Source organism: Mastigoproctus giganteus, chromosome 6 (assembly GCF_048544385.1).
Source record: "Mastigoproctus giganteus isolate SK-2022 chromosome 6, ASM4854438v1, whole genome shotgun sequence".
In the NCBI taxonomy this organism is placed as follows: domain Eukaryota; kingdom Metazoa; phylum Arthropoda; class Arachnida; order Uropygi; family Thelyphonidae; genus Mastigoproctus; species Mastigoproctus giganteus.
In genome coordinates this window covers 104,923,115-104,948,582 of record NC_143580.1, presented here as the reverse complement: position 1 = coordinate 104,948,582, position 25,468 = coordinate 104,923,115, and the positions used below count along the sequence as shown (strand labels likewise).

Here is a 25,468-nt window from a genome sequence, read left to right as displayed (position 1 = left end):
ACTGCTATCACTGGAGAAACTAAAATATCCCCAATTCTGTCTTTGTTATTCTTGGGCATCATGCAAGCTAAAACTACTGAGTTTATCAGCAGTCTTTTTCACACATTTGTCACTGTTTTACACAGCTATACAGTTTTTGTCACATACCATTCTAACAGATATTTCCATGGGCATTAAATTAATTTTTTTATATGCCAAGTAATTTTTATATTAAATAAGTAAATTTAAATTAAAATAAGAAATGCTTGAGTGGGTTAAATTCTTAAACAAAATTTTGTGTTTATAGTATGGAGAAGTGGATTGTTGGGAAATGGAATGTCCACCTGTAAATTGTGAAAAGCCCATTCACATGATAGGAGATTGCTGTCCTCGGTGTGAAAATGATCCATGTGGTTCTAGTAGTAGTAACATTTCATCTCAGGGAAGGGGCTGTACCTATTTAGGGCAGATGTATCGTTCGGGTGAAAGGGTAGCAGTAGCTCAAGATCCATGCACTTCCTGCAGGTGTCAGGTAATTTAGCTAATGTTTGTAACTTTTGCTAATTAACTGAAACTTTAAATAATATTAGGAACTTTACTCTTATGAGCATATAAATTTTTTTATTGCTTCTAGTGTTAACCCCTGATAAACTGATATTATCATCTTGATTATGTTAAAATAACTTATGCTACTAATTATATGCACAATAAGCACAGTTAACGTAGATTGCATATTTGGGTAATATTTATAATTCTGCATTTCCACCCAAAACTTTTTTTTTAAAATTAAGCTTGATATGTTTTATTTCCTAGCATAACTTCAGTTTAATTGTTATTTGTTAATGTTGTTCTATTTTGTTTTTTTTTTTTCTTTTATTCTCTTTCTCTTGAAAATACTGAAAGCTTGATTATGCTTTTTTACTTAATGCTAGTGTTTTCTTTCCTGGCATGATACTTTACGAATAACTTAAAGACTAATATTGTGTTTAATTTTTTTTTTTTTTTCATTAACCTTCCGTGATGTTTCAGTCTTAATTTTGTTTTGTTTAACCTAATTTTTTGTTTCATTCTGTCAACATTTTAATAATGTATAAACTAACAAATTTGCACCAAATAAATCTTGTAACTTAATTTTGCATTTATTTTGATTATTGTCCCTCCCCCATCTATCTGTTTATTTTGTAAATTTCAGTTATTCAAGATTTTTTTTTTTAGTTATATTTTTACCTTCTATTTTATAAATGCTTGGAAATGCATACATAAATATTGAGAAAAATTAGACACGATGCAATTCTTATTTATAAATATATATATATTTATATATATATTTTTTTCCCTTTTTATTAATGCCAAGAAAACAAATCCCTATTCCTCATTGATGTGCAGCAATGCAGCTCCTAGTTAAACTTTTGGTGCAAGTTTGTGATAATTACAGCACATTAAATATTAAAATAACTACCATTAACCTCTTCCTCTTGTAAACTTTTAATTAGTTGTTAATTTTTATCCAGTTAATGAAACAAAAATTGTTGCTTTTGGTATTTGTTTCTCTCCATTAATGTGTTAAAATTGTGATGTATTTTGAAGTTTTTGTAATTAGCATTATATATTAATTAAAAGTAGGAGGAGGAGGTAATTAATCTCTTTTTAACCTCATCCCATTAAATTAGCTTGTTTCTAACATTCATTCTAACACATAAATTCATAACCCTCCTGTTGCAGGTCCCTGTCTGTGAAAACTCGGTGAGCAATACGGGTTATAGTTTCCATCGGTAATCACTCCATCTTTATCAATTTCTCACCTGCATAGCTGCACAATTCCTTTAATTTGTGTGTGTGTTTGTCTGCTATATATATATGCATAATGTTAAATTTCAAACTGATCAGTACATAATGGTGCTATTTTGTTTTACATAGTTGAATATATTTCACACAAGTGTTAACATTCCAGTTTGTATCTTAAATTGATAAGTTATTATGATGTAAATACAAACTATGTGATTTACTTTTCACTGCATTATTTTGAGCACTGTTTACCTTGCTCTGTAAACAGTTAGTTTTATTTTGTTTTTATATACTTTGCGTGTGACCACTTAGAAATAAAAATGAAAAAAAAAAAAAACGTTAATTTGCAGACAGATTCAACATAAATATTGCACTAAGAAAATTTGTTAATATCCATTCCAGTTTCACAAAATCAGTTTTTTATTAATTTTTTATAAAAAAGCTTAATGGTTCTTGAAATTAGTAAATGCTCCAACTTTTCTTTGAGCACATTATATGAGCACATAAATTATTCATGTGCTTGTAAGGAATATATTGCTTCTTTCTGTCTTGAAATTTCTCCCTAACTGATATTTTGAAATAATGATAATAATACAAATGAAGGGAAAAAAAAAAAAGTTGCTTGCTATTCTCATTGTGTGTGTGTGTGTGTGTGTGTGTGTGTGTGTGTGTGTGTGTGTGTGTGTGTGTGTGTGTGTGTGTGTGTGTGTGTATCTACTGGAGTAGACTGAGAATGTATTTTGGCTTGCCAATTTTTTTTTTATAACTTGGCCCATGTACTGAAAATATGTATTTTATTAAACAATTATAAAAAAAATTGGTTGGGGAAAATCATATATAAAAGTAGGCAAAAAAATTTAATTGCACAAAAATTATGTTTAATAATTTAGTTTCACAGTTATTTTTAGGAATTTTCTGTACACATCATTTTGCTCAGCTGACATGTGAATGATTTCTTCTTCAGCAGTATTTTCATAGATGTCTGGCTCTGTAATATTAACATAAACTTCTAAATGTGGCAATCACATAGTCTATTTTTAATAAATTTCAGTTAAGAAAATCTTCTTTTGCAGAATACCTGGCTTACTGGTAACATTAACAAATATTTATTGCTTACGAATTCTCAGAAGCATTATATACTTCTGAGAACAAACTGCATTTGCCTAATATTATATAGAAGAATTGTGGACATCCTACAAGTTTAGCTGTGCTGTGTGTTTATTGTCAGCATCATTGAACTCCAGTATTTTATAATTTACATGAAAGAGCTGTTTTATTATTTTTAATGCTGAGCTGGTTTGTGACTTATTTTGTTACACAGTAGATATTTTTTATTCACATGGAAAATTTTAAATTTGACCAGCCCATATTGAGCAATCAATCCACCTGAGTGGTTGATCTGCTGCTGCTGGTGCATGTGTATGTGTAAAATATGTATCTGTACGTGCCTATATATCCACAAGAATGAACAGATGAAGTTAAAGAGGTACTTGCTGTCCAATAGCTATTTCTTTTCCAAAATGGATATATTCAAGACCGAGAAAACAAAGTCCCCAGCCCTTCAGAACTCAAAGTGAAATTGTTGATTCCATCTAAATGCAAATGAAGAACCTTCCTACTCATGGTAGAGTTGCCATTCTCATGGACATCCACATTCCATTTCAGTCTTTGCTGCTTGCAACATAAAAGCAGTAACGATTAGGCTGAAGTTGGATTTTCACTAAGCCTGCTCCTTTTGTATGCTGCCTGTATCCTGATATCCTTCGAAAAATTCAATTTTTTTAATGACACTGGAGCTTGTCATTCATATTCTGTTTTTAACTGTAGAAGTGCATTCACAGGCTGATTCACATGTTGTGTAGTCTGAAAGACATGTAACAAATCACTGGCAAAAACACAATTTCTTCTGCTTCTGATAGGCAGAGGAAGTAAGAATACATATTGTGGTAGTGAGGATGCTTGGCCGTCATAACTCCCTTCAACCCTGACGTGCTCATGTATCAGCATGCAGCATCTTTCAGAAATAGATAAGAATTGTGGCACTCCAAATTTTATCTACCTGCAATGCATAGAGTTAGTTTTGATAAGTCACTGAACTTGATAAGTCACTGAACTTCGACATTATAGGGATACTGGACAATGGTGCCACTTTAACACTTATAGAGTTAGTTTTGGTTCACATAAGAACTCAACAATACCAACAGTGTTTTATATACACTGATTAATTAAAGTCTATTACAGGATTTAAAGTCTGTAATGCACTTTTAGTCCATGCTGCTGATCCAGTCCTGTATTAGGTTCAGCATATGATACTCTTTCCCTTGCTCTTTAAATTTGATATCTGCTTATGCAGATTTCTAGCCACATTAAGATTAGCGGAAATGATTTGGCTGACACTGCAATGAAATTAACAATTGACAGGAGAGACTGTTTTTACAGGGATGGGAGACACTTAAATAGAAGGGGTGCAAGAATATTTTTTGCTGATGCTATCAAGGCAATGTTAGGTAAATCAAAAACTGCTAGCTTTGTAGGTGGTGGTAGGCACAGAATAAAAGAATAATAACAGCCACAGGCAGAGGTTTAAGTGATTCGTGAACTGCTTCTGTTGGAACATGCAGTAGCCTGGACAATGTGTTGGAAATTATGTAGCCTACTGGGTGATCCTTGTGAAACAAAAAAAAATACGTGGGCTATGTTAGGATTACTAAGAATGAAAAGAGGTGCATGTACACTAATGCTAGGAGTTTAGTAAAAAAAAAAAAAAATTTGATGAGTCTAAACTTGATAAGTCACTGAACTTCAACATTATAGGGATACTGGACAATGGTGCCACTTTAACATAAAAAATGCAGAATTTGAATATGGGGAGTAGAATATAGACAGAAACCATGATGTCACCATTCCATGGACTGCTTTGTACTTTCAGGGTCGAAATGGATCCAACTTTCATTTTGAGTGATTAGAGAAGAGAAAAAGTCTTCCTCATTTTTTTGGCACAATGCTAACAACACTTGTGATTTCTGTTGTCAATCAGCCTTCTGGAAACCAGTCAATAATCGGGGAATCCATCTTGCAATCAATTTCTGTAAATGAAGTTGGTTGTGAAAGACTGTTTCAACAGCGCCCACACTAATCTTCACCTCCCGGGACAATTCACGCACAGATATCCGGCAATCTTCCGTGATTAACGACTTCACTTTTCTGATCATGCTGTCATCAATGGCTGAATTGGGGGGGGGGCGACCTGGAATGGGCTCAGATTCTATGCCAGTGCTTCACAATGCCATAGGATGGGGCTTCATCCTTATATACAGCAGTCATCTCCTCGTGGATTTCTTTAGATTTCCCCTTCAAGAACAGATACCGGATTACAGCTCTGGCATCAACTTTATCCATGGTGCTACTTTGTCACATGTTCAGCTCTGTAAGAGAAAAACAAATTAAGACACAGGACTGAAATCTTACACCTTTAGTACAGAGATATATATGATGCTACACACAATATCATGACTCTTGTATATGTGGAAGTAGGTGAGTGTGATTCTTAATTGAACCACCCTCGTATATCAAGTTTAGTGTCTAAGTTAGTAGATGATATAAGGGCTGGCCGAGTAGTTAGTGACATTAATCAGGGTCAGCTACTACAACAAGATTTATGAAAATTAGGTCGACGGGCTGAGAAATGGTAGTTGAAGTTTAACATTGAAAAATGCAAGGTACTGTGTATGGGTAGTATAATTCCAGAGTATCAACTGTATGGTACTACACTCAGGGTAGTGGAAAATGAAAAGGACCTGGGGGTAATTGTGCTGTCAGATATGAAATTCTCTGAGCATTGCAGACATGCTGATAGGAGAGCTCATGGGGTTTTGTAAATGGTATATAGAAACTTTGCTAGTGGGGATAAGGGGTGATTATCCTGTTTTGCAAGGCCATGGTTAGGCCACATCTTGAGTACTGGATACAGGTCTGGAGTCCTTACTTTAGGAAGGCAGTAGATCTATTGTAAATCACACAGAGAATGGCACTCAGATTGGTGAAAGAAACAAAAGGGTGCTCTTACCTAGAAAGCCTTCAGTTCTGAAAATTGCAACATTTACTGACTAGGCACTTGCAGGGAGAGATCTGATTGATGTGTTTAAGACCTTGAATGGATTCATTAAGCTAAATGTTAATGGCATTCTTCCTCTTGCTGAGACTGCACATGTGAGGTGACATATATTCAAACTTATCAGGAGATACAAAAATCTACAGTCAGGATAAGCCAATTTGCAATAAAGTCACACAGTGGGAAGTGGGAAATAAAGTCACACAGTGGTTAGGGAAGCTAAGACAGATTACGAGAAGTGTCTGGCAAAGAAAAATAGGAAAGATTTCTTTATTTGTGTAAGTACTATAAGGAAATGGATGAATTGCATTTGTATGCTAGATATAAATGGTGTAAATGTGGAAGTTGCCATATTTTTTTACCAACTTAAACTGTTGCCGATTCTGCTGAGGTTGCTGATAAATTAAGTATATATTTTGCATTTGCATTCCCACACGAGGAATCTTTTAGAATGGAAATACTATATCAAATTGCAGAGAGCGTAATATTTTCTGATAACTCAGAGGAAAGTGGAAGAGAAATTGTTGATGCTAAATGGAAATGAGACACCTGAGGTGGCACGATCTATCCAATTATATTAAAAGAAGCAGGAAAAGAGTCCCCTTGGATTCAGAGAAAGTCCCTGTGGACTTGCAATGTGCAAATATATTCTCAGCTCATAAAGGCAATCAAAAGATGAAATAAGTAATTACAGAACTGTAAGCTTAATTTTTGTTCCAGGAAACTTAATGAAGTCACTGGTTAAAGAAGTAATGATGTTACCAATGCTGAATTCTAATGATGATGGTGATGTTACTGATGATGATGCCAATGTTGAATTCTAAATGGGAAGCCTTCAAGGACTTAATATTGGAGGCTACTAGGCTTTTCATACCAACTAAGAAATACTGTTCAAGGTTCAGGCCTAAATGGATGTAGGATGAATTAATGAGGCTCGTGGAAGAAAAGAGAAATGCATGGGATGCATTATCAGGCGACACAGAAGCCTATGGCTAGTCTCTAATCAAGTCACAAAGAAGGTTAGGCAGGCAAAGGCAGATTATGAGAAATATTTAGCAAAAGATGCAAAGAAAAACAGCAAAGAGTTCTTTACTTATATAAACTCTAGTGGAAGGGGTGTGAATCAGATTGGTCCACTTAACATAGATGGTTTGACTATTGATGATCCTGCTCAAGTAGCTGATAAACTGAATGAGTATTTTGCATCTACATTCACACATGAGGAGTTATTCCAGGAGGGGAGTGCCAGAAGTTTATCAAACACTAACAGAGGAGATAAGTGACTGGGTAATAACTGTGACAGCAAAGTGGAGGAGAAATTGTTGAAGTTAAATATAAAAAAGGCAGCAAGGGAAGTAAGCAAACCCTTAGCCATAATTATGAGAGCATCCTTAGAGTCAGGAGTCCATCCTCATGGACTGGAGATGTGCAAATGTATCCCCACAAAGGGGATACATTTGCACATCTTTGAATCCCCACAAAGGGGATTCAAAGGGTGACACATAATTATAGACCTGTTAGTTTAACTTCTGTTCTGGGAAAAATAATGGAGTCACTGGTTAAAGAGGTGATACAGGATCACCTAGACAAGACAGCAGTAATAATTCAGACACAGCATGGGTTTGTTAAGGGAAAGTCTTGTCTGACCAATTTGATTGTATACTACGATGTGGTCACAAAGGAACTGGATGCAAAAAATAATATTGATATCATGTACTTGGATTTCAGGAAAGCTTTTGATAGTGTTGCACATGGAAGACTGCTATACAAATTGGAGTGGTAATGGTATTAAGGGTAAGTTACTGCAATGGATAAAGGGATGGTAGAGTGGGAGACGGCAGAGAGTGGTAATAAATGGACACATGTTATTAGTGGAGTCGGTGCTGCGCCCATTGTTGTTTTGTGTATTTATTAATGATATCGATGAAGGTATATCAGGCTTAATGTCCAAGTTTGCAGATGATACAAAGTGTGGCTGGGTTGTTAATGACAGTAAAAACAGTATGCTACTGACTCACTAAAAAGGCCTCTGTGGTCAGGAAATCTATCCATAATTGATGCCGCCAACTCTGACCAATTATAACTTTAAACGTAAATAATATTAAATTACAAATAAAATAAATAAATCGACTGTAAAATATAATATAATTTAAAATACAATAAATCATATGAATATATTAAAATAATGAAAATATACATTAAAAGCATTAAACCCGTACTACTCTAAAACTGAAGCTTTTGGCAGCATCTTCTGCCTTTTTCAACATAAGTAGTGCTGCATCAACAATTCATTATAAAGTACTAAGCCTTCCCAGCAGACCCAGGGCATACTATGGTACCTGTGCATGCTCCTTTTCCTGTATATCAGCTCTGGAAGCGGCTCTGGGCTGTACGACTTTAAAATGCTCATCCCAACCCAGGATAACAGTCTCAAACATTACATTAATCCTACAACCCTTATCCCCATTCAGGCTATGATCACTCAAGTAACAAATCCTTAGGCTCTCCAGCCACTTCCGGTTCCAGAAACCCTCTACCTTATCTGTAATTACAGCTCCTTCGGCTGTTATCCCATGCCCGGTTTCCCACGCATGTTCTGCCATGGCCGACCCCAAGACTTTAGCCAATCTAAGCACCCTGCTATGTTCCCCCAATCTATCGCATAATCTGTGCTTAGTTTCACCTACGTAACATCCCCCACAATCGGGACATTGAATTTTGCAGACAACCCCACTGTTGTCAACTCCCACAACACGGTCTTTAACTGCCACCATCACCGTGTGCAGCTTCTGACCTGGAAGCTGCACACAACGTATTTGGTATGACCGTAAGATGCAGGCTATTGGTTGCGAAATGCCCGAATAGTAGGGAATGTATGTGGTGGAGCCAAGTACCCCCTCCTCCCTATCCTCTGAGGTAGGTCGGAGGATAGGGAGGAAGAAATTATTTAATGAGCAGGGCTTGGTCGCACTGCTCAACCTCGGAGGATAGGGAGGAAATTAAACAGGTCACTGCCGACCTTGTGAGATGTGGATACCCCCAGAACGTGATTGAAGGTTGTTGTGGACATGGTACTCAGAGGGAGGAGGGGATACTTGGCTCCACTGCATACATTCCCTACTATCCGGGCATTTCGCAACCAATAGCCTGCATCTTACGGTCATACCAAAGTCTCGGGGTCGGCTTTGGTGGAACATGCCTGGGATAACAGCCGAAGGAGCTGTAATTACAGATAAGGTAGAGGGTTTCTGGAACCGGAAGTGGCTGGAGAGCCTAAGGATTTGTTCCTTGAGTGATCATAGCCTGAATGGGGATAAGGGTTGTAGGATTAATGTAATGTTTGAGACCGTTATCCCGGGTTGGGATGAGCATTTTAAAGTCGTACAGCCCCGAGCTACTTCTGGTGCTGATATACAGGAAACGGAGCATGCACAGGTACCATTGTACACCCTGGGTCTGCTGGGAAGGCTTAGTACTTTATAATGAATTGTTTAGAAAGGCAGCAGATGCTGCCGAAAGCTTCAGTTTTAGAGTAGTATGGGTTTAACACTTATAATGTATAATATTTTTATTATTTTAATATATTCATATATGATTTATTGTATTTTAAATTATATTATATTTTACAGTCGATTTTATGTATTTTATTATTTATTTTATTTGTAATTTAATTTTATCTATGTTTAAAGTTACAATTGGTCAGAGTTGGCGGCATCAATTATGGATGAGTATGCTAGAAAAGATGAGCAGATGGGCTGAGAAGTGGCAAATGAAGTTTAACATTGACAAATGCAAAGTACTCTATATGGATAGCAGCAACCCAAGAGAAACGTACCAACTGGTGGTACTACACTCAGGGAGGTGGAGAATAAACAAGACCTGGGAGTAATTGTGCAGTCAGATATGAAGTTCTCTGAGCAGTGCAAGGAGGTTGTCAGAGCAGGTCATGGAGTTTTGTCAGTAATATATTGGAATTTTGCTAGCAGAGACAAGGAGGTGATTATCCCCTTGTATAAGGCAATTGTCAGGCCACACCTTAAGTACTGTATATAGTTCTGGAGGCCTCATTTTAGGAAGGATGTAGAGTTGCTAGAACAAGTACGGAGAAGGGCAATAAGATTGGTGAGAGGAAGGCTTAAGTTCTGCAAGTTGCAGCATCTGGAAATTAGGCACCTGTGAGGTGATCTGATCGAGGTGTATAAGGTCTTGAATGGTTTGAGCTGGCTCAATGCTGACAGGATACTTCTGCTTGCTCAGATTAAGAACCTGTTAATTCAAATTGAGAAAAGTCAGTTGTAGAATAGATTTGCCTTTAGCCAGCAGGGTAGTTGATTGCTGGAACAGACTTCCATCTCTTGTTGTGGAAGTTGATAGCTTAAATAAATTTAAGGCTGAACTAGACAAACATTTGGAGTGACCAGATGAGTGAAATGGGAAGGGGTTTTTTTTTTTTTTTGGCTGATGCTGTATAAGCTTGCTTTCTTGCATCATATGCCTCAACTAATGCCAATGCAGGACCATCAAGATAGGAATGCAGTTATGCAACATTCACACCATGGATTTGTTAAGGAGTGATCTTGTCTGAAAAATCTGATTGGATTCAATGACAATAACAAACTGGATGCAAAAAATAATTTTTATATCCATACACTTAGATTTCAGAAAGTTTCTGATGCTGTTCAACATACTGCTGTACAATCTGTTCCAGTTTGTACAAACTGGAACAGATTGTACAGCAGTAAGTTGCCATTAATATCATTAATGGCAATTTATTACTATGGATAATAGGATGGCTCAGTGGCATATTACAGTAGTTATTAATGGATGCTTATCAGTGGTGTGCTGGAGCCGGCTCACACGAGCCGATTTTTAAATTTTCAAGAATTTTGCAAGCCAGTTGTTAAACAGACAATGGCTATAAACTGTAGAGCAGTGCACAATAGCTAGCGGCATTTGGGTAATAAGATGGTGACGTGGAAAATTCAGCCGGGACATACTTATTTCTGCACCCTTTGTGCTTCCTCCCCCCCGCTTTGTACTGTGTAGGGAGGTAATTTATTCCTGTGTAGGGATTATCTCTGCTAGCAGTTTTACAGGAATATTATTTCCAACGAACATCCGCTTAATTTTGCCAGGATCGCTTCTTATGGCAATGACATTTTCATGCTCAACATCTGTCAAAAACTACAGTTTGCATTTCTAGAATTGTTGTAAACCCGATCAAGTCGTTACCCTAAGAAGAAGTAGCTCAGACAGTATAAGTGGATGTTTGCTGATACTGTAATGGATTCACTTTTATATTTTTTTTTTGGGGAGGGGGGATTGTAATTCTCACAAAGGGAGAAACTGCCATGTAGTTTCCAAAGGGTGAGCCAGTTGTTAAAAAAATTACCAGCACACCACTGATGCTGATCCTCTTGGACTGATATTATTAGTGAATTCCAGAGTTCAGTACTGTGTCCATGTTGTTTTCAATATTTATTAATGGCATTGATGAAGTCATATCAAGCTTACTGTCTCCATTTGCAGATGATACAAAGGTTGGGTATTGTTACTGCAACAAGATCTGAAAAAATTAGGTGGTTGGCCTGAAAACTGGCAATTGAAGTTTAACATTGACAAATGCAATTTACTGCCTATAGGAAACAATAATTCCAGAATAACATTTCAACTGTGTGGTACCACTCTGATGGTAGTGGAGAACAACAAAATACTAAGATTATTGTTGAGTTTGACATGAAGTTCTCTGTACAATGCAGAGATACCATTAGAACAGCTCATGGAGTTTTGTCAGTGATATATAGGAATTTTGCCAGCAGGGATGATGTCATTATCCCATTGTATAAGGTGATGGTTAGGCCACATCATAAGTACTGCATACAGGTCTAGAAGCCGACAAATTGTAGCATCTGGAAACTAGGCACCTGTACCGAGATCTGATTCAGGAGTTAAAGGCTTTAAATGGATAGTAAGTTAAATGCTGATGATATCTTTCCTCTTGTTCAGACAACACACATGAGGGGACAAATTTAAATTGAGGAAGGATGGTTGCAGGATAGATGTGTGGAAACTTTCTTTCAGCCAATAGTTGATTGCTGGAACACACTTCCATCTAGTGTTGTGGAAGTGGATGGTTTGAATAAATTTAATGAAGGATAAGACAAATTACTGGAGGGTTGGACAGGTGTGGGGGGGGGTTTTCCTGGTGCTGTACAAGTTTGCTTTCTAGCATCATTTGTCATTACTAATACTACTCTGAATAACCATTGCCTGCTAGTCCCCTATCTATATAGGTTATTTGCTATCTATAGATAGCAAATAACCTATATAATAATAATAGTAATCTATATTACTAGCAAATAATGAGAAAGAAAAGCATTCCTAATTGTAAGAGTCTTGGAATGAGTAGGATAAATACAGATTGAGATTAAGCTTGTAGTAGTAATAGTACTGACAAATGATGCAAGAAAGCAATTGGCAAAAAAAACAGCAATTCCCATTCTACCTGTTTATTCCCTCTAAAAAGGTTATCCAGTTCTTTGTATTTATTCAAACAGCCCAACTGTGCAACACCAGATGGGAGTTTGTTCTAACAATCAACCACCCACTGGCTGAAGGAAATTTTCTGCACATCCAACTTATAATAATAATTCTTCCTAAATTTGTTTTCATGCCTCCTCATATGAAGTCTGAGCAAGAAAGATTGCATCAGCATGGAGCTTACTCAATTCATTCAAGCTTTAAAGCCTTAAACACCTCAATCAGATCTTCTCACAGGTGCCTAGTTTCCAGACAATGAAATTTATAAAACTGAAGCACTTTCCCCAGTAAGAGCACCCGTTTGTTCCCCTTGCCAATCTTGTTGTCTTTTCTGCACACATTACAACAGATCCATGTCCTTCAAAAATTGAGGCTTTCATACCATATGTGCCACTCAAGGAATGGCATAACCATTGCCTTATATGTGGGATAATCACCTCCTTATTCGTGCTGTTTAGGATAAGGAGGCAATTCCTGTGTGTCATTGACAAAACCCTATGAGCTGTCTTAGTAAGCCTGTTTACACTGCTCAGAGAAATCACATGTGACCACACAGTTATTCAAGGTCATTTTCATTCTCCACTGCTGAATTTTAATCTGGGAATTTTAATTTTAACTGAATTTTAATTCTCCTGAATGTTAATCTGGGATTACCGCTTCCCATATCAAGGACTTAGTGTCAGACAATGTTCACTACAAAATTGCATTTTTGTTTGAGACAACTTTAGTTTAATTTTATACAAATAACAATGCATATCCTGTCATAGAAATGTATTTCTCTTGTAGTTCACAAGTTAGCTTGGGCTATAAGCACATTTCCAGTAAACCAAGAAAATTTCAAATGACTTTCTTGGTTAATTACAAAAACATTTACTTTAAAATGATTTTGTAGTTAACATTGTCTGACACTAATCCCTTGATATGAAGTACATTTCATTTGTGAATATTAGTCTTCAATTGCCACTTCTCATCCCAAATGCCTGATTTCTCTAGTTTTGTTACAGTGATATACTCTGATTACTGTAATGTAATTATATTGTCAACCTTTGTATCATCTGGAAACTTAGACATTAAGCCTGATATCAATATCATTAATAAATATAGAAAACAACAATGGGCTCAGCACTGAACCCTGGGAACTCCACTAATAACATTTGTCCAAGAAGGGCAGTGTCCATTGATAACTCTGTCTTCTCCACTCAATATTCGTTTTATCCATCGCAGCAACTTGCCATTAATGCCCCACTGCTCCAGCCTGTATAACTGTCTTTTATATACAACAATATCAAAAGCTTTTCTGAAGTCTGAAATGTGAGTATATGATGTTATTTTCTGCATCCAGTTCCTTTGTTACTGTGTCATAGTATCCAATCAAATTGGTCAGACAAGATTGCCCCTTTAACAAATCCACGCTGTGGCTGCAATGTAACTGCATTCCTGTCTAGAGGCTCCTGCATTACTTCTTTAACCAGTAACTCCATTATTTTTTCTGGAACAGAAGTTAACCCTAGAGTTCTATAATTACTTCTGTTTCCTTTTAATTCCCCTTTTGTAAATTGGAGATACATTTGCCCGTCTCCAGTCCATATGGACTCCCCTAAATCCATGGATGCTCTCATAATCATAGTTAAAGGTTTGTTTACCTCTTTTCCTGCCTCATTTAATAAAACTGGATAGATTTCATCCACTCCAATTGCCCTTTTTATGTTTAGCTTCAACTTCTCCTTTACTTTTCTCTCAGTTATCACAAAGTCATTCAACTTCCCACCAGTATTTGACTCCCTTCTGGCATCTCCATACCAAAAAAAAAAATTCCTCATGTGTCAATATAGATGCAACTTACCTAATCATTTTGTCAGTGACCTGTGCAGGATAATCAACATTTAATCCATTCATATCTTGTTTATGAATGGATCTTCTTCTGCTTCTATTTCTTTCTTCTCTTTACATGAATAATGAAGTCTTTGCTGCTTTTCTTTTCATTCTTTGCCATTGACTTCTTGTAATCTGCATTAGCTTACCAAATCTTCTTAGTGTTTTCATTGCAGACTAATTTGTATCTATTGTAGATATCTGTATCAAATTATTATTTATATGCATTTCATACATTTTTCTTTGTTGCCAAGGTTCTCATTAGTTCATTTGACATCCAGTTGGACCTGAGTCTTGAACTGTAGTTCTTTTTTATTATATAAAAAGCCTAGTAGCTTCTACAATAACATCTGTGAATGCTTCCCATTTAGAATTTACTGTTGATTCCACTGCAGAGAATTTATAAACTGTCACTGCTATATTCACCTTTTACAAAAGCAAAGTCCCTTGCCTTTGACAAAGGTTACTTCTTAAAGTGGTGCCTCTGTAGCCAGGTGGGCAGGAGCAGCAGTGCGTAGCACACGCTTCTTGATTAGACCGGGGTTCAAGCCCGTGACCACCAAATACGGAGGATGCGGAAATGTCAGGGAATGACCACCGCATATCTCCGGAGCAATATGGCCTTAGTTGCTAATGCTCCCAAAAACTAAAATAACAACTTCTTAAAGTAAATCTCACATCAATACATTGTAATCACTGCCATCTGATGGATCTTTTATCTGTAGATTCTTAATGCATAAAGGGTCACTAATAATCAGATCAAGAATATTGCTATTTCTTGTTAACCTGTCTAACATTGCATTGTAAGAAATGATCATCCAATAAATCCACAAAGGTCTTGCTGTTTTACAAGTGATGAATGCACAAGATCCAGTCAATAACTAAACCCAGTACTGGAGGAAAGGGACTTGGGAGTTACGATACGGTCAGACATGAAATTCTCTGAGCATTGTAAACAGGTTGCAAGGAAGACCCATGGTGTCCTATCGATGGTCTATCGAACTTTTGCAAGTAGAGATAGGGACATGATAATCCAATTATATAAGGCTTATGTTAGACCACACTTGGAATACTGTGTTCAAGTATGGAGACCGCACCTAAAGAAAGACATCGAGCTTCTTGAAAAGGTGCAAAGACGGGTAACTCGCCTGGTGAGATCGGCAAAAGGGCGTCCTTATGAAGAAAGACTTCGAATATGTAGGTTGCAGAGTTTGGAAACTAGACACCTTAGAGGAGATTTGAGGTGTTTAAGGCTCTGAGAGGCATCAGTAAAATGAATGAGGACGAAATTTTCAAGATTATAAATGATACTAGAACTAGGGGACATAAATTCAAGTTACGGGGGGGAAATGTTTAGATTGGACTGCAGGAAGTTTTATTTTAGCCAGCGAGTTATAAATTACTGGAATAAGTTGCCTACTTGGGTGGTAGAGGCTGACAGTTTGGGGAAATTCAAAGGTCATCTGGATAGTATCTTCGGGTCAGGAAGCGCATAGGATGATAGGTTTAATTTCCTTTTATTTTATTAATTATTATTATTTCTTTATTATTTTTTTTTTATCATTGTTTATTCGTTTTTTTTTTTTTTTTTTTTTTTTGACTGTTGCAGCATAAGCCATGGGCTCTCTTGCACCATGCGGCAATTACTAATACTAATATCTGAAAAGTCAGTCCCTCATTATAAGACATGATTTACTGGCCCACTCTATATGTCTGTAGGTGCCTCGATAGCCAGGTGGGCAGGAGCAGCAGTGCATAGCACATACTTCTTGATTAGACTGGGGTTTGAGCCTGTGAGCCACCAAATATGGAGGATGCGGAAAGGTCAGGGAATGACCACCGCATATCCCCAGAGCAATATGGCCTTAGTTGCTAATGCTCCTAAAAAAACCAAATAACAACAACATCTATATGTCTGTACAGTTGATCGTTATACTGATCACAGTCATTGGGCCTTTAACACACTCCTATCCTCATTTTGTTTCCCCAGTGCTTATGTCACAACAATCTGAGGTGTTTTAATTGAAGTATATAAGGCCTTGAATGGATTGAGCAAGCTCAGTGCTAATGGGATTCTTCCTCTTTCTCAGATTACTCACTTGAGGGGGCATAAATTCAAATTGAGGAAATACAGTTTTTGAATAGATGTGTGGAAATTGGCCTTTAGCCAGTGGGTGATTGATAGTTGGAACAAACTTCCATCTGTCGTAGTGGAGGTCAGCAACTTAAATAAGTTCAAGGCAGAACTAGAGAAACATTTGGAGTGAATGGATGGGTGAAATGGGAAGGGCATTTTTTTTTTTTGGCTGATGCTATATAAGCTTGCTTTCTTTCATCATATGTCCTGCTAATGCTAACAAACTAACTCCACATTACACTGGCAATCCATTTCCACTGGATGCACTGCCTTAGATTTTGTGCTTCTTAACTAATAGCATAACCCCATTCTCTCCTGTTCGTTTTTTCTGTACACATTGTACTTCCCCATATTTAAATTCTGAATCTCTTCTGAATTATAGAATCCCATTTAGAACACCAAGTTTTCCCTTAACCTCCTCATGCTCTTTGCAACAAATATGTACAAAGACATCTCCTATGGCTGTATTCTTGCTAGAGATAGCTTTACAAAAAAAGAGCTGAGGAACATGAACCACCTCTCTTTATCAGAAGACAGCTTACATTACACTGCAAATAAAATTAAATATATAGCCAAACTGGCAGATACTTTTCATCCCTCAGTATAACACCTTATACCAAAGGTATCCTACTGGTAACCAACTTTTGGGCATGAGAATCGAATTGTTAGCAGACTTAAGTATGACTTTTGATAATGTTGCTAATACCCCCTCCAGTTTCCTTGCTTCCTCCTCGTGTGATTTATACCTCTATAAATGAAAACAAACCTGCATTTCACAAAGAAAAATTCTTGAAACTGCACCATGCTGTAATGGATCAATATTCCAACTATGTTGTAGTGAATTCAGATTGGTAAATGAATGTGATCCATTTTGGAATAACTATAATTTTTAGCAGACCTTGCTTTACGATGGACTCTCCATAATAAAATACCATTCATTATATGATATGTGGTAAGCACCAGTCAAGTGTGATCACGTTTGTGAATTGAATTTTAATTCTATTAAATGGTGGTTCTAATAAATGAAAATAGGAGGAATATTATCCATAGGATATAAAAATAAAGATATAAAGCACAAATTTATTATCTTATCTTACCAATTAACAAAATTAAATGATACTTGAAAATTGGAAGAATATTTTGTACAGGTTAGCAAAATAAAAATAAATTTGTGCCTACATACATTGCTTAATTAATACGGTAATATATACATGCTAAGTAATTGATATTTCTGTTCACTGACTTTTTTTTTTTTTTTGAGGGGGTTGTAAAATTTAAAACAATAAAAAAGATAAGGAATCAATAACAAAGAACACGGCATGCACAAGTAAGATATGAAGTAACAAGTTTACAAAGCTTAAAAAATAGGAATGAAGAGAAGATTATGAAAATTTAATTTGTTTTTTATATGATTAAAGAGGATGGGGGAAACATTTCCGCATAATAATGTAGAAACCCATATCATTCCAGCTGTTGGTATTATTGCAATAAGATCAAGTTTATTGCCAGTTTATAATAGATTGCACTAATGGAAAAGCCCAATAAACCAGAACCTTCAAATTATTTTTGTTTTATTGTAGTGACCTCCAGAAATGTGCTTTAGAAAAATATGACAAAGGCATTCAAAATTGATTCTTAACTGAATATATGATAATGATGAAAGTGTAGTGCATTTTAATGATTTGAATTGGTTTTTTGAAATTTGATTCTATAAAGCTGCTGATTCTACTAACCAGTGATCATGTTAACCAGTGCCTACTTATTTTACTTTACGATGGGCTTATGATTGTCTCCGACCGGACCACGTGGTCCTTCCTCTCAGCCAACAGCAGCGATTATAAACATGTTGGCCGTGTGTTTTGTTTTTGCATTCTTTAGTTGAAGTGGTTTTTTTGTGTTGTACTTTAATCAATATGTACAATTTTCCTTTATAAAAAGCACCTTTTAGAGAGATAAACAGCTTAGTTATAATGCGAAAATTTCCATTTCCGAGGTCTTGCTTGGAATGAATTACCAAAAAACAATGCATTATTGTGTTCGCATTATATTTTCAAGATACGATGGTGTCTCTGGAATGGATTAATATCATAAAGTGGGGTTCCACTGTATATTGAATCCTCTGACACTCAAAAGAGTATAATTTTCTTATTCTTTAAGTGCACTCCAATCCATGAAAAAACACAACTTCACCTACCCAGTTTTAAAGGAGATAGCTGCCTTCTTGAATACGTTAACTGAACTTGGGAGAAGTATATATTTCTGTTGGGTCTGGTACATCTGGCAACTCCAGGGCAATTAATTAACTAATAACAGTTCAAAATCTACTGTCTCGCTACACAATGAAAAATGTACATGTCAGTTGAAATGAATCTGACAAAATCACCATAACAAGTTTCAGAGTAGCAAACCAACCGTTGAACAGTGGCTTCAAGCCTCAGATTAAATCACTAACAGGAGGTAATGTTAGCTCATCTGCTAATAGATCACTCAGATATTGCCCATTCTTATCTTACCTACTGGTCAGTACAATTGCATAATTTTTATACATAGCAAACTTCCCAAAGTAGGTAAATGGCATTGTTTTAATTATAACTCATATTGTGAAGATCTTCACAAATTGCCATGATATTGCTACCTCAAATAAGTAACACTTCACCAACAGAGAAGAGTATCACTAATTATTTTTGGTGGATACCACCATCCAGACTGCACCGTTTCAAGGCTTTTTGGCCTCTCTTTGGCTCCTCGACGTGGGCACCTGTATGTGGTGAGGGGACCTCCCAGTGATGCTACTGGTCCTCCAGATTAGCGTCACTGGAATCCAATGCCCACAGTCTAGAATCCAGGCTAACATCAATGGAATCCTGCATATTTGCGTTGTGCTGCGACCCGTGGAAATTCAGAAAGGGATTTCCTGGTGGTTGAGAGGCCCAGCTTCAACACACCACTTTGGCCTCTGCTTTGACAAGATGGGTGGTCCTGGATGGTTCGGCTAGGATCAATCATCTAGTGGGTTTGCCTGCAAGTATCAACTGTGGCAATGCCATGGCCCCTACACTCATGGTTTGAGGGACGGGATGGATTCAGGCTGGTGGCAGTGCAGGTATAGTGTCTGGGTAGCCCTGACATTCCACTCCTGAGTGCATTTATTGCTTGATGGTGTCCATTTGGACTCTGTGGTGGGTGGGAAGCCCGGGCACTGAACAAATAAAAAAAAACTATGAATCATGATAAAATTCTTTCTTCTGAACTGTAAATCTGGTCCCTATCCAAAAAAATTAGATACTGATCCTGCTGATGTCACTTCAGCAAAAAGACAAAAAGCTGAAACCGTATCAGGTCCAACACCATACTTCCTGATAATGCATTATTCAAGCAAGAAACCTTTTGGGAAAATGTCACCTTTCTTTATACAGAAGGGTTTGGAAGGGTTGGCAGGCGATCCTATCTCATTAAAACTGCTTTGATCGGGAAACATCCTTGTAGAGACCAGAAGTGACAGACATTCAGAACAAATACTCCGAGCCACATCAATTGGGGGAATGCCAATTACTGTTACATCCCACAAGATATTGAACTCATTCCATGGTGTCATTGTCCAATGGGATCTTATGGATTTGATTGAAGAGGAAATCTGTTCTGAATTGAAACTTGAAGGAGTGACAGCTGCAAAACGAATATTCATGTGTAGGGATGGGAAGCTTGTTCCCACGAGAAACATCATTCTAACATTCAATTCACCCACATCTCCTAATGAGATCAAAGCTGGCTTTATTAACTGCCCAGTGTGTCTGTACATACCAAATCCCTTATCTTTTAAGTGCCAAAAATACAGGCACTCACAGATGGCTTGTTATGGTGTCCTTTCATGCACTCAATGTGGTGCAAAGGGCCACGAAACAATATCATGTTCTGCTGAAAAACCATCATGCATTAACTGCCAAGGAGAGCACTCTGCATACTCATGAGCATGCCAGAGGCGGCAAGATGAAAATGAAATTCAACAACTTAAGGCAGAGCTGAACATATCTTATGAGGAGTAAAGAAAAGCAGTGAAACCTATAAATGTAAACAAACTACCTACACACAGAAGGTAGCAGGGAGATGTTCCATTGGAACCCAAACTGAAATGACTGTACCACCAAAAGAGTCATTCGCTCCTATCGCTTGCTACCTGTTAAGCTTACAAATACCCTCAAAGAAAGATCAATTAGCTGCCACTCAAATATTGGTAACTACTAATGCTCCACCAGTAAAAGTAAAAAAAAAAAAGTATAGAATAAGAAATCTGAAGTAGAAATAAAAAAGAAACCTCAGGTATCCCCCATTGCCCAAGAAAATAGAAGTTGGGGAGAAGGAGGTTCCTGATGATTCAGTTGCAGAGGAAATGGACACGGGACAGCATCTATACTTCCCCAAAAAAGATAAATCCAAGACTGAAAAAAGTAAGCCCTCAGCACCTCAGAAGCCACCTGATGGTGGGCCCACCAAGCCAAAATAATAGCTAAATTCATACACTGGAATTGTCATGGACTCTGATAAAATGCTGAGGACATTGAGGTGTTCCTGCAGAAGCAAGAGCCAGTCTGCTTTTGTTTGCAGGAGACTTACCTAAGGACAAATGATGACCCCAGACTGCATAACATTACTATTATACATTGGGGATGGCCTCGCTCATGGAGAAGTCGCAATCCTCATGGACAACCACACCCCATTTCAGCCTCCATGACTTACAACCAGCATAGTGGCTGTAGCAATTCGAATAACAGTGGGGTTTTTACTAACCGTTTTACTAACCGGTGTATAATTGCCACCTGGTACTGGCATCTCCCAGAAAGACCTTGATGATCTCGTAATGCAGTTGCCTCCCCATTTCTTACTTCTTGGGGACTTGAATGGACATCCCCGTCCTCTTCCACTACCCTGTGGGGTAGTGGAATAGGATGAGTGATAGAGTATGCTAGCTGACAATGACCTCTCCCTTCTTAATGTGTGAACAAACACCTGTTTCCACACGTCTACCTGTACGTTTTCTGCCATTGATCTTTCTGTCAGCTCCCCTTCCTCTTCTCCCCTCCCTACACTTACTGGGGAGGTGGAGGAGAACCTGTGTGGAAGTGATCAATTCCCTGTGATAACCACCTTAATTACTTGGGACCCTGTCTTCCTGTCAGGTTACTGCGGTGGAAGATTGATCAGGCTGACTGGAGTGCCTTCCAACACCTGGAAAATTGACATCTCCACAGTCAGTCTGGAGCCTATCAATGCTGCAGTCACGTACATAACAGAAAGTATCATTCATGTAGCTACAACGACAATTCCAAAAATGTCCACCCATTTTCTGCCTTTTCCCAAGCCATGGTGGAATCCAGGAGGCACAGCAGTAAAAAAAAGTTCAAAACAAAGCTTGGTGGATATTCCGATAATATCCTATCATGGCCAATCTTTTAGCCTTTAAACGTGCACTACATCTGCCGTCAGAGCCAAAAGGAATCGTGGATCCGTTTTGCATTATCTGTTACCCAGATGACCAGCACTAAGGTGCTTTGGGAAAAAATCTGGAAAATGAAGGGAAAATACATAGCATGCCCCTGATTGGTCCTGGAATATAATAGATGTACTATTGCAGACTCTACTGCAATAGCTAGAGCCCATGGAGAAACATTTTCTAAAATCATTAGAAATACAGGAATTTTGCTAGCAGGGAAAAGGTGATTATTATCCCTTTGTATAAGGCAATGGTCAGTCCATGCCTTGAGTACTGCATACAAGTCTGGAGGCCTCATTTTAGGAAGCATGTAGAGTTGCTTGAACGTGTATAGAGAAGAACAACAAAGAGTGGTGAGGGGAACAAAGGGGTCCTCTTACCAAGAAAAGGTTAAGTTCTGCAAATTCAGAAATTTCATACTTTATAATGTCTTTGGTCATGCTTTCACTGTACTGCTTTTACTGTGGCAGGTAGAGCATGGTGCTTGTGCGACAAAAAAACAGGGAAAGAAAATAGTAAAGATGGAATTGTACCCTCAGGTTATCTCGTTGGAGTTTAAAAATGAAAAGTCAAAAATGAAGAGGTGGTCTAAGAGTCGGTCACCTGAATTTCTGGGGATAACCACAAACACATCATCCATGTAGCGACACCAAAAGGTAATGGGATCTGGTACATTCATAAATGCACGACCCTCTAATTCCTCCATTGCAATATTTGCCATGACTGAACTAACCGGGGAACCCATGGCTGTGCCGTGTACCTGTTGGTAAATGGAGTCATTGAACATAATTGCACCACCTGTTAAGCATAGTCTGAGGGCAGTGGAGATATCGTCTGGTGTTAGTTCAGTTAGTTCACCATCGAGCTAGAATCGGACAACACCATACCATAATTAGACACCCTTGTCCGACGCGAGGGCATGCACTTGAAGACAACTGTCCATCATAAACCAATGTGTGCTGGCCAATTTACCAACTTCCGGTCAGCACACGTAGCCATCTTCTTGCCACTGCACAAACCTTGTTAACTCGTGCCTAGACCCACTCTAGTTCTGCAGATGAGAGGCACGCCGAAATTGCTAAAGTCAAGGCGGATCTTACGAGGTGTGGCTATCCCATCAATACCCTTGATAGGTGTGACCTACAGACACATGGCCACATAGTGACCAACAGAAATATCCAAGGTAATGACTCAACTGCAAGTGCCTTTATCCCATACTACCCAAACCTATCACAATAGGTTTCTAGGGTCCTAAAATCACATGGGATAAAATGCATACAACTCCCAGGCAGAAAGTTACAATCCCTCATCTCTAAAGTGAAAACACCTTACTACAAAGTGGTCTGGTCTATCACATCTCTTGCCGTGACTGCACTAGCTGCTACATTGGGGAAACTGGGAGGCGGCTTGGAAAACGTCTTTCGAAATGTGAAAGAGCAATCTGCTTAGTGGATGTAGAACACTCAGCTATTGCCAAACACGTTTGGGCAACCCACCACGACATTGACCCACACCGCGATGTCATGATTGTGGATAGGTCCCGCCACTATCGATAACACGCCTGGTTGGAGTCGTTGAACATCACATGCTCCAATACCTCGGTCAACAGGAGCAGTGGATGTCGGGTCCACCATATCATCGAAACAACAATTCTGACTAATGACACGCTGGAAACATCCACATGCATCACAGCCACAGGCTTCAACATCCAGCAATTAATCACACAGTTCATGTACATGATTGGCAGTACACGCCCTCATGTTCCACTCTTAACTGTCAGTTTGACTGAGGAAGGTTGACAAAAACAACTGAAAGCTTTTTGTATGTATCTAATTTTATATATGTATGTATTTTTCCTATTATTAAACTTGTCATTTATTCTGCCCACAGTAATTCAATATTAATAGTTACAGGAATTAATTAACAATAGATTGAATAAACCATCATTTTTTCCATGTAGCTAGGTGTTCATGTATTCTTCTTATTATTTAACTATGGATTATATGTGTGTGTATGTAGTTATTCCATTCTTTTATGATTACAAATGATTGTTTATCATAATAAATTTATTACAAGTTAGTGTTTTATTTCCTCTGAATTTTTCATTTTGTACTCCATAATTGTTTATTAGCAATTGTGCCATACTTAAGGTTCCTGACCTTTACTAATGAGTAGACATTGCATTGCATAATCTATAATGAGCAATCCTTTGCTAACTTTCCAAAACCATCTAGTAAAGTCATGCTTACAGAAACAGTTTAACTTTTCAGTATTCCAGGATTTAGTAAACTCAATCTATAACAGTATGTCAGTATTTCCTGGCCCAACTCCCTTAATGATTTTGAATATTTTCAAGGGCCCAATAGCATGATTAGTTAAACAGATAATTATGTCTGTTAAACTGATGAGTAAAATTTAGATATTACAGAGGGATAGTGATCTGAATACAGCTTATCATAAACATCAGTTATCCAAACCAGTGAAGTAATTTGAAGATAGCACCACCAGTTTTACTGTGAATCACTTAAATTTGTGCTACTGTTAAATTATTTTAAATTATAGTTGGTGAAAAGACTGAACTTGTGTTCGTTTAGCAATATTAGCTTGCAAAACCTAAATGTAAACTGTTTTGTTTTCTTTTCAGATCAGTGACATATAAGTTCTTTGAAATTCTGTACATTAAGTAGTGTTTGAAGTTTCTTCTGTTACACTATAGTGTGGGAAAATCAAAATCTTGTTCTCAGAGCACGGACATGTTATTGCTCACAAACAAGAAATGCTATTTTTTTTTGTCTCAAAATATATATTTTTTTTTTTAGTGAGGCATCCTCACATTATATAGCTATATATATACTTGTGGCCAAGTATGCTGAATGACATTACATTATCTATTGTTACAAAAACATTTAAGAAAATTTATTTTGTGGTGACAAAACTAAGTGTTAACAATACAAGAAAAATCAAATATTTTGGATATATAAAAAAAAAAAATAAAAAAAAGAGGAACCAGTTGCCAGTTGTAATTTTGAACAAGTCTACTATTCAGTAAGAAAAAAAAACTTCAAATCTGAAAAAATATATATATTATCTAAACCGTTTAATCCAAGTTAATTCATTTAACTGACCTTTCACTGTATTACAATATATATTATTATTCAAACTTCAAGCATTCATTAATTAATCTTGAAGGATAATACATGGAGCACTACTAAGTAAGAGATTTAATGAAGACATTTTCCACATGAAGTATTTTAATTAGTTTATTGGTATGCAAAGAACAATTGATAATTAAACTCAAAACAATCCAGTAACTAAATAAAATTGGATATGTTTTTGATTTCAGTATCAAAATTTGGAACATAGCCAATTTCATCTAGTTCTTAGATTGTTTTGGGGTATTATACCCCAATTATGCTTTGCATAGAAATAAACTAATTAAAATATTTCACTTGGAAAAGCATCTTTATTAAATATGTTACTTAAAGTGTTCAATTAAAATGAAGGGATCAGTATCAATTATTTAATTTGAAGAATTTATGCTGTTTCTGGGAACAGC

At 37.1% G+C, this 25,468-nt stretch overlaps 1 protein-coding gene across 1 annotated transcript in view; it reads left to right on the top strand.

The window, feature by feature from the left end:
• LOC150084486 (protein kinase C-binding protein NELL1-like) overlaps positions 1 to 25,468 on the top strand; it is a 512,402-nt gene that overhangs the window by 434,065 nt on the left and 52,869 nt on the right. Inside the window, exons 19-20 of the mRNA XM_090375239.1 lie at positions 287 to 511; positions 1,702 to 1,751. Coding sequence (XP_090231365.1) covers positions 287 to 511; positions 1,702 to 1,751 — 275 coding nt within the window. The remainder of the gene's footprint in view (positions 1 to 286; positions 512 to 1,701; positions 1,752 to 25,468) is intronic.